Genomic DNA, 10181 nt, shown 5'->3' on the forward strand with positions numbered 1-10181 from the left:
GCCAGTATATATGGTCAGACATTAAGTAGTATAAGTAAATTACTCGTAGGTCAGACGTTTAAGTAATGCAAGCGGATCGCTCTTATACGATCGGACGTTTAAGTAGTACAGGTCAAGCGTTCGAAAGTCAATATAACAACCGAGATAGGAATTATACATAAATTATTTATTGGAAAAGAATAAGAAGAAAGAAAAGAAACTATATTTCTTTTACACTTGAAACAAAATTGCTTTTATGCCCAGTAATTTAATTAAGTAAAATTTTATTTTATTTTAACGATTAGTCATCGATAAAAACAACATTTTTACACGTCTCACTGTAAAATCATAAATTTCTTTTAACAATAATTAATAAATATCTACAAATTAGTTAAATTTTTTTGTCATATTTGTAAAATTGTGATATCTTTTTTGTTTTTTTTTGGTTTTTTTTTTTTCCTTTTTTTTTTAGTTTCCGAACTAAAAGACGATCTTGGAAAATCTCTGATTAATACTGAAGTCATTCAAGTATATAGCCAAAACGTGTCGAATTTTACATATATATATGTATGTATATAGATTAAACTTTTCCAGCATTGTTTATGCTATTTGATTGAATTTGTTGTGCGGAATTGGCAGCCGACGGTAGACTTTGTTGTACCACAGGATTCTCCTTGTTTTGTTCTGGGACCGATGGTATTTGATTTTGAACATGTTGCTGCTGCGATATCGTATTTGGAATATTTTGTTGTTGCTGCTGTGGCTGATATTGCTGTTGTTGTTGTTGTTGTTGTTGGATTTGCTGCGCTTGTTGTATTTGTTGATGTTGTATTGGTATCTGATTAGATTGTATCTGTCCATGAAATTGTCCATTTTGAGCCATCATCTGTCCTTGATACTGCTGTTGTTCCAAATGCTGTTGTTGCAGTTGATAATGCGGTTGTTGTTGGATTGGTACTTGGCCTTGGTAATGTTGTTGCTGTACTGGAATTTGTTGCGGATTATATTGCTGTTGAACCGGTTGTCCTTGATACTGATACTGTTGTTGATTAACTTGATTGTTGCCAACTTGTTGTTGTAGTACGGGCATATGTTGTGGTGGTAACTAGAAGAAAACAAATTTGTATTCTCGTTTCATTCAATTTTTTAAATACGCTTTTATAAAAAATAAAATAAAACTGTTTATCTTATTTCAAAAGGACTTTAATTATGCATTTTACTAGTACATCAAGGATGCGAGGAAAGCTCACCTGTTGATCGTGTAGAGGTGCATTACCATGCTCCTTTTGTAGCTGGTAACAAAACCAAAACATGCGTGTGTGCAAGCTATATTAATTTTTCTAAATACTACAAATAAAAACTAAACAAAATAAATTGTGTTCGTGCTTTGTTAAGAAATAAAACACTATTACAAATAGAAAAGAAACATATTAAAAATTAAAGCAAGAAAAGTAAAGAACATTCTAATTGCATCTCCAATATTCAAAAGAAAATAATTTTCTAAGTAACCCGCACTGAATATTAATCTTCCATACAAGAAGAAATCAATATATTTATTGTAATAAAAATCTTATTCAAGCTATTGTTCACTTACCATTTCTTGCACACGTTTGTTATAAGCCTCATATTCTTCTTTAGTAAAAATTTCTTGTTCGCCCAATGTTTCCCATCCTGGATCTTCTTGGAAATCTGGTTTCTTGGCTTGTTCCAAAAACTCTGAATAGCTGTGAACGGAACAACATTGATTGTTTAAATATATAGCATTGTAAGTTTCAATAAACTTAATATAAATAATACCTTATGAGACCATCCTTGTTAAGGTCAGCTTCGTTAAATACATGCTCTCTCATTCTTTCCATTTCTTCTTCCTTTTCAAGAGGATCACTTATCGTTGCATCTTTGCCATACAATTTATCCAAATCTTTTAAAAATAGAGCTTTTACTTCGTTCTGATCCCAAACACCGTTATTATCAACGTCTGGAAAATAAAAAGATCAATGATAAAAATACGCACTCGTATTATTCAGATTAATTTATAAATATAATTTGAACATTATTTTACTTACCATGAATATAAAAGAATTTTTTAAGATCAAAATCTTCGCTACTCATATCGTCTTGCTCGGTCCATACATCTTCTAACTGACCCTTACTGCCTGGATGGTGTAACTGGTAATAATCGTATTTATAACAACATAGCTAATTCTATTTCATATCATTATATTATTATAGAAAACTTACAGGAACATGCTTTTTGCTTTTCTCTTTTAATTCTTGAATTTGTTTTACATACTGTTCTTTTTCTTTCTCGTTCATAGCTACAAATATAAGAACTTGCATGAATATGTATATTTTTAAAAATCTTATAGTAACAAAAAATAGACAAATATTACCCTTCAATTTTTGCTCTTCATTGAATTTCTTTTGCATTTCATATTCCTTAAATTGTTCACGTCTATGTCTGTCAGCTTCCTCTAAATCTTCTGTCGTCTAAGATAAATAATCGAACGATTAAGAAACTTGTACCATGATATACTAAAAAATTAAATCAATAGTGTTATGCAACAAACCTTAGCTATTAGTTTCTTCAAATCGTTGATTTCAAACGAGCGCGAATTAGTATGATCTAAATGTTCGGCTATCTTTAAATGTTTAAGATCCAAACCATTGTTCAACTGATTCTCCTTTATTGCAAGATGCCTCAAACGTTCCAATTCTTCTCGTTTCAATTCATCCAATTTAGTTCTTATTCTATGGTTCACAAATTCTAATTCATGAGCTATTTTTCCTGTCTAATATATAATTTTTAAATATATAAATCAATAATTCATGCATTCAGACCGATCATTATAAATCACTTACACGTATATCCTCCTCATTGGCTTTTTCAAGTTTTGCACGAAAATCTGGATCACTTTCTAAGGCATCCACGACTTCCTTCAAATATCTATGATATTCCATCTCTGGCTACGAATAAAACCCATAGACATTTTTAATAATATTAAAATGTGTATACAAGGTGTCCTGTAACTGGTGATACAAGTGAGTACTTGTCAAAGCTTATAATCCTAGACACTAAAAGCATTGTTAAGATAGTGAAATCTATCGAGCTGAAAATGAATCAAGTGCACGCATACTAAATTTACATTTTAGAATTTATTTTTCTCAAAAACAGCTTTGTATAAACAAATGTCATTCTACATTACCAACTTAGATTTTTATGTAGAATCATCTCCTACTCCCTTGTACCACCAGTTAGAGGACACCCTATTTAATTATATGTATTCTAAACCGCTATATTGTTACCTTTATTATCATTTTATTTTTCTTACCTGACTTTCTTTCTCCTTATGATCTTCATTAGCTTTGTCTTTGGTCACTGGAGGTGCAACGATTACTTGCACCAACAGACCGCATACGAAAAAACTTAAAAACCAATCCATATTTCCTATAAATAAATAAAAAAAATTGAAATAAATATACAATAATCTAATATAAATAAATTCATATTTAAATAAATATACTCATGTATAAATTAAAGTAGAATTTTTGAAGCGATGAATAATGTATAGCACAAAAATTTCAATAAAATATCTTCTTATTTAAATAATCGCAAGTATCTGCTTGTTGAAATAACAGAAAACTGGACAAGTGGAGTTTATACTTGCCTTATCTCAATCGCGCTAGAATCTTCTGTATAGATATACGCGTAAGACAAGATAATCTCAATATTTAAAATAGAGATAAGCCTAAGAAAAAAAATTCAGATTTCTTTTTTAAAGATAAAGTATTACCAAGCTAAAGAAAATATTACACGTGACAACTAATTCGCTGGCGTTGACGTCAATTACTGGAGTCGTGGCTCTTTTTAGATCATCGTAATAGGAATAACACTGACAAATGGTGAGAAGGAGAGAGGGGAAAAAATAATTAAAAAGAGATAGAGATAAAAAACATCAAGATAAAACAAAAATTTCGCGTGATGAAATTGGTGAAACAAGAAGAAAAGAAATATCGATTAAAAATTCTACTAACAATTAAAAGCAATTTTGCACCATCTGCTAATCGTTCAAATTAATTAAGAAAAAAATAGATCCAATTTATATATATATATATGCTTATGGTAAAAATCATTTTTATTTATAAATGATAACACGCTAATCCATTACAAAATGTATAAAATAAATATGAAACGTTAGAGAATAATTAACATATACGAAATAAAAAGAATGCGCTCGTATTTAATATTGTTAAAGGAAAAAAATATACCAACCTTCGTATATTTGACGTCTCGTTTGACACTTGATATATTATTCTATAAGAGAGGATAATTGTCAGTAACTCGAATACATCGAGGTTTAAAGGAAGCCCGCGTTTAATTTTAATTTAATGATGTTTTAATATATACATAACGTGATAGTTAAATTGAGAAACGTAAAATTTAACTACAAATACTAAACGTTCTTAAGAAGTAAGGTTAAGACAGTGTTTTCATGTATCGAACAATAAACTTAATTCGATTGGTCGAACGCTGTGATTGATCGTCACAATTTCACTAGTTTTTCCGAATCTTAGCACCGTTTTATTATTCATAATATTAAAATATAAATAAAAATAAAATCATATATATTATTCAATGATTAATATATCGATGACAATAATAATATTTATCACTTTCTATTATAATATTTAAATTTAATATAGAAATTTCTGGATTACTTCTCGATTAAACTAGAGACGCCATTTCGTATCACCTATGTCGCTAATGTATGGTTATAATACCGTATGTAATAATACGGATTAAGATGGCTAGATTTTGATTCGAAGACTGCATCAAGTAAGATAAGCATTTTCTCGTGCATTCGTAAAACCAATGTTTTGTAAAATAATAAACCTAGGAGGTAATTTAGCACAGTATCGTTTAATGAATATCGTTAGAAAATGTATAAGTGAGACATATTGGAATGCAACGAACTTAGTCGATCACATACGTCTCATCAAACGATTTCGTGGTTTTTTTCAATCTATACGAGACAGAGGAAAATCAACATTTTGATTAATATTAAATTTAAATAATTTTTATAGGTAAGTGAGGTTAATAATTTTTTCATCCATTTTCTAATTCATTGTTGTGAAAAGAAAATAATCTTAAATTTCTGTTAACAGTTATAATCATGGTTGAAAATACTAATCATTGTGTCCTGAAATGGTCAGGTCATCCAGGATATGTAACCGAAAGATTCAGTGAGTTATTGGCAAGTCAAGCACTCGTAGACATTACTCTTATGTGTGAAGATCAAAAGCTTCGTGTGCATAAACTGGTTTTAGCTTCCAATAGCACATACTTTGAGGTAAACCAATACAAATATTATTTCTAAGAATATTAATGTATTCTATAATATCTTGTCTCGTTTGATTTCTGAGTTTCATAACCTTATCTAATATATCTTTACAATTGTAATAAGTAATTCATATTTCAGAAGTTTAATTGTTGATCCATTAACAAAAATTGTTTTAATGGTATATGTTTACAAATGCAAATAAAAAAGAAAAATATAAAGTTGTATCGTAAAATTAGGTAGGAACTTGAATTAGCTTCGCATGCGTATTAACTTTAATGCGCTTTGAAATATTATGATCATTATCGCATCAATTCTTTCTTGAAATTATATTCGTTAATCCGTTTAACCGATTGAATTCTTCATTCATTATTTATTAATGAGTTGACAAAAATTTGTACGTTCTTTCTCACATTTTGTATATACAAAACTCTTTCTGTATTTATGTAAAATTTATATGAATTTCAGTTCATTTTATTTTGAGCAAACCAGTAATGTTTCATTGCAACCGACCATGGGATTTTGACGTATAAAAGGACCGAATATACGCACATTCATACATATGTACAAACATATTCAGTATATAAAGTTCTTATGAAGATAAAATATATTTTTATAAGAACGCAGATATATATACTCTCTGTCTTTCTCTCTTTTTATCTCTCTTTACTGCGACGTTAGAATATGTGCAGAAATATTTACGGTAGACCAATTTTACAGGGGTTATAGAAAATTCGTATAAACTAAAGAAAGCCCTGTCTATTGGAAATTTATTTTTCTTTACAAACATTTGAGGAAACTGAGTTTGGTGGGGCATACTTTTCACATTTTTGAAGAACAGCAGTTCCTTTGAAAGGTATTAAGTAACCAACTTACATAAATTAGGGATATAATCGACAAACGTGCATATCAAAGTATGCGTTTTATTTAAGGGTGTGCGTGCACATGTTTAATATTTTATTTATCGATATAATATCGATTAGATGTAAATATTCAAGCACAACTTGCATGAAGTTCTTTCTCTATCGTCAAATAATATATATGTGTATATAAATATATATATATACATTCAAACAAATTTCTTTTTGTATAGGATAGTAGAAATTATAAAACCACCATTTCTAGGATTTCGGATAATTTTTAATTCGTATAGAGAATTTATTGTCGTCAATCTATCTCTATGGGTATTTAATTCAAATATAAAAATTTTAACGTATCATATAATTAAATTAAATAATATTAAGTTGCATATAAATATCGACGTAAAAGATGAGTCATTAACCTCTTGCACTATAACAACGCATGAGACTCTTAATACACTTTATGACCCAAACACGAGTCCTAATCATAGTGAGTTTTATAGATCAAACATATGAAGAAGCACGAAATATAGCACAGACTTTGGCATGTGTGTTAAATTATAGTGTAAGGGATTAAAATGATATATGCGAGAAAATATATAATATATATATTCATGAATCATTTTTCTATAACCTTTATAATCGAATAATAATTTTCATTTGTATAAAATAATTGTAAATGATTATTGCTTTTAAAACATTATTTATTTTATACTATAGAAAATACTGCAACAAGACCTGGGACAAGAACCTATAATCTTACTCAGAGATTTAAGTTTTAAAGTATTGAAGGCGATGGTTGAATTTATGTATTGCGGAGGAACGACTATATCTCATGAAAATTTGCCATCTTTGTTAACTGCTTCAAGAATTTTCAAAGTAAAAGTTTTATTTATTTAAATGAGTTAACATATTGTGTACATTGTGAAGTTGATTGAGTCTTGATTCCTATGCATTTGTGATTTATATGTGAAATATAAATACACAACAAAATATAACTAAAAATATTAATATAATACTATTTTTGAAGTATTGTAAATATTTTATTAAAAATTGATTGGTGCAACTATCGATGAAGCTAATAATAATTTTTAATATGGTAATTATTAATCTTGAATCTTATGAATTAAAAATTTTAACTGGGTTATAAATCCAAATTTTTAATCTTTTTGCATAACAACGTCAATTCATGTTTACTATGTTTTCATTTAAAAAACGAAAAATCAAGATTTATGTCAACTGTCTATAAATAATATATTTACGTCTTGTTTATTTACTAATATCAAATAATATCAACAACTAATATTTCTTTTTTCATTTATTTAGGTAAAGGAGTTAACATGTATAATAGACACGGTAATGAAAACAAAAAATTATAACAACACTAATGAAAGCGTAACTCTATTGCATAAAAGTGATAATGAATTATACGTAAAAAATAATAATAACCTTGAAAAATATTGTTGCGTTAACGCAAAAAATGATCTAACTAGTACAAAACATAATTTTGATAATACTTTTAAGCACACGTTATACGAAGATTCGTATGATAACGAAAGTACCAACGTACAACAGAATAACTCTACGAATACTTTATTAACGGAAGATTTTAAAGAAGAAACACAAGATAAGTTGTGCGCTATATTAATAAGGAACAAAGAAGGGATAGAGAATTGTATGAAGATGAGTAATAAGAAAAAAAAAGACGAAATTTTAGATATATGTAAAAATGAAGTAGAATCTTCGTTAAGGGAGAATTTATTAATGAAAGATCATAAAGAAAATATTCAAGACGAATCATATAATAAATCAATATACGAGAAGGAAAGATTAAATAATTACATAAAAATGAATAATGTTAAGATAAATGATGAAACTTTAGATAAAAGTAAAGAAATTAAACCTTTATTATATGAACAGTGCTGTGATGTTTTAGATTTAACAGTATCTAAGAAATATTCAACAACCTTGCCGCAGTGTGTCCAAGATATTAAATTAGATGCCACACAAAATGTGATCGACAATACGCCTGATAAAATAGGTAAATGTATCAAAGTTTATACGCATAAAAAGCGTAAACCAGTGATCAATACAAAGAATGAATTAACGCATCTAAACAATTTGATATCAAAATTATCTTCTACTAATTCTATTGATTTATCGGATATGCAATCTAGTAATAGTATACCGGTTACACTATTAACACCCTTGGATATGGATTGCGCCGAATATCATTTTGGTTTGGATAATGAATATATGCAATCTGTGGCAGAAGGTATGATAAACGAGCAACGATCGTTAATGAAATGTAAGGATTTTAATGAAAATACTAATATCTTTAGTATACATAAAAATAATGTTAATAAGAAAGATTTTAATTTTCAAGTCATAAACGACAAAGTACAAAAAATAGAAAAACCGGTTCTTAGAAGAAGCGTCAGATTGAACCAACAAGAAAGTGAAGATTTAACCAACAATGCTATATCTTTAAAAAAATCTATAGTAACTAAGAAACTTTTAGATAAAACTAATATTCCCAGCAAAATGGAATCTTTCTCTACAAGAAAACGTAAGAGAAAAAAAAATAGTCGAAAAGCAATGGATCAAAACGTCAATAATATTACACGATATAATAAAAAATGTTTTAACAAGCTGCACTCTACCAAAAATTCTTCCAAAACTCAAATCAAGAAGACCATCAATAAATCCGACCAAAAATCTAAAGCGAGTAACAAAGTTAAGTGCGAAATGACGACGAACAATAACGACATAGATAAGATGAACATATCTATGGAATTGCCGTCTCATTTCCAACAAAACAATGTAGGACGAATCAATCGAGCTTTATGGGGCGACATGTCGGATATCATAGAACATAGCAGTGATATCATGGATTTAGCCGATTACAGACCAAACGGTGAAATCCCGTTTGCGGTTGGTTTGTTACCTTTGCGTACAGCGCTAGAAAGGATGCAGGCAACACCGGATTACCAACCACGTAAAACTCGCTCCTTTTTTGCACCAGTGAAACAAGAAATAAATAATCCTCATCATCATTATCATTATCATCATCACAAGCGAAAAAATTCCTCTTTGGAATCTAATGTCTTAGGTAAGAAGCAAAATTTAAAAGGTATTGTTCAGGATAACAAAACCAAGACTGTTTGTCATATACAAATAAGGGCAGCGCCTCCACAGTATATTAAACGTAAAAAATTGTTTGCTGAACATGTTACTAGTTTGGGATCAGCGGCTACCTTTGTAAATAGACAATGACAAACATTAATCCAAATTTTTAGTCAAATTAAAAATTTCGAACGCGTTTAATCCTCTTTTCTTTTTTTATGTAATGCATACAGTGCATTATGAGACGATGTACAAAATCAAAGATTTTACATATGTAATTAATTGAACGAATGTCTTTTTATTTTTAAATTTCTTTTTTCTTCTTCTTTTAATTTTCTTTTTTTTTTTTTATTTTATTTCACTTCGTAATTTTATCGGAATTATCCATCAGTACTTATGTAAAGAATTTATTTAAAAAATACATACATTGAAGAGCTTACAATTAAATACTGTAGTAATGTAAATAATGAATATATATAATTTTTGTAATTTCTGCATCGTCGTTGAACTACAATTATCAAGCGTTTATTTTTATTATAATTACTATTTTTTTTTTTTTTTTTTTTTTTTTGTATATATTTTAATACATACATTATTGTTCATATTTTTTGTTGCAAGACGAGATCCTACGAAACACGGCATTGTAAATAATATTCATTCAAATTTAATGAATTTAAAAACATACTGTCTGCTGTATTAATATAAAATAATTTTTAGTTGAGATAAAAATAATTAGATTATAATCCTTTATATACTCCATTTTAGCGTTATAATTTCATTTTTAAACAAGAAGAAAAGATCCAATTCGTGATACGACAAAAATACAAAATTAAATCTTTTACGTTAAATACAAAATATTTATTTCATTTTCTTCTAA

The 10181-nt window shown here is 28.2% G+C and overlaps 2 protein-coding genes across 9 annotated transcripts; one reads left to right on the plus strand and one right to left on the minus strand.

Moving 5' to 3' along the window:
* Positions 1-425: 425 nt before the first annotated feature.
* Positions 426-4468, minus strand: LOC106791868 (nucleobindin-2-like). 3 transcript variants are annotated; one of them, XM_014757854.1, is made up of 12 exons: positions 4253-4467; positions 3648-3728; positions 3312-3427; positions 2842-2946; positions 2550-2771; positions 2373-2469; positions 2221-2297; positions 2046-2148; positions 1777-1957; positions 1574-1703; positions 1230-1271; positions 426-1084 (listed from the first exon to the last, which is right to left on the minus strand). In XM_014757854.1, the coding sequence occupies exons 3-12, from the start codon at positions 3420-3422 to the stop codon at positions 560-562; spliced, it is 1593 nt and encodes a 530-aa protein (XP_014613340.1). In that variant the 5' UTR covers positions 3423-3427; positions 3648-3728; positions 4253-4467; the 3' UTR covers positions 426-559. The 3 variants fall into 3 exon arrangements, with proteins under 3 accessions (XP_014613340.1, XP_014613333.1, XP_014613349.1); XM_014757847.1 differs by lacking the exon at positions 3648-3728 and having other exon boundaries at positions 4253-4468; XM_014757863.1 differs by lacking the exons at positions 1230-1271; positions 3648-3728 and having other exon boundaries at positions 4253-4466.
* A 250-nt stretch (positions 4469-4718) lies between these two features.
* LOC106791835 (uncharacterized protein PF11_0213-like) lies at positions 4719-9793 on the plus strand. Of its 6 annotated transcripts, none has more exons than XM_014757807.1 (5): positions 4719-5064; positions 5146-5330; positions 6899-7057; positions 7505-8486; positions 8565-9793. In XM_014757807.1, exons 2-5 carry the CDS (start codon positions 5154-5156, stop codon positions 9452-9454), a joined length of 2208 nt encoding a protein of 735 aa, XP_014613293.1. In that variant the 5' UTR covers positions 4719-5064; positions 5146-5153; the 3' UTR covers positions 9455-9793. The 6 variants fall into 6 exon arrangements, with proteins under 6 accessions (XP_014613293.1, XP_014613285.1, XP_014613277.1 ...); XM_014757834.1 differs by lacking the exon at positions 4719-5064 and adding exons at positions 5787-5882; positions 6039-6174 and having other exon boundaries at positions 5246-5330; positions 7505-9793; XM_014757799.1 differs by having other exon boundaries at positions 4719-5073; positions 7505-9793.
* Positions 9794-10181: the final 388 nt, after the last annotated feature.

The sequence above is a fragment of the Polistes canadensis genome, unplaced genomic scaffold, assembly GCF_001313835.1.
Source record: "Polistes canadensis isolate GaletaPanama2010 unplaced genomic scaffold, ASM131383v1 scaffold_8, whole genome shotgun sequence".
Lineage (NCBI taxonomy): Eukaryota > Metazoa > Arthropoda > Insecta > Hymenoptera > Vespidae > Polistes > Polistes canadensis.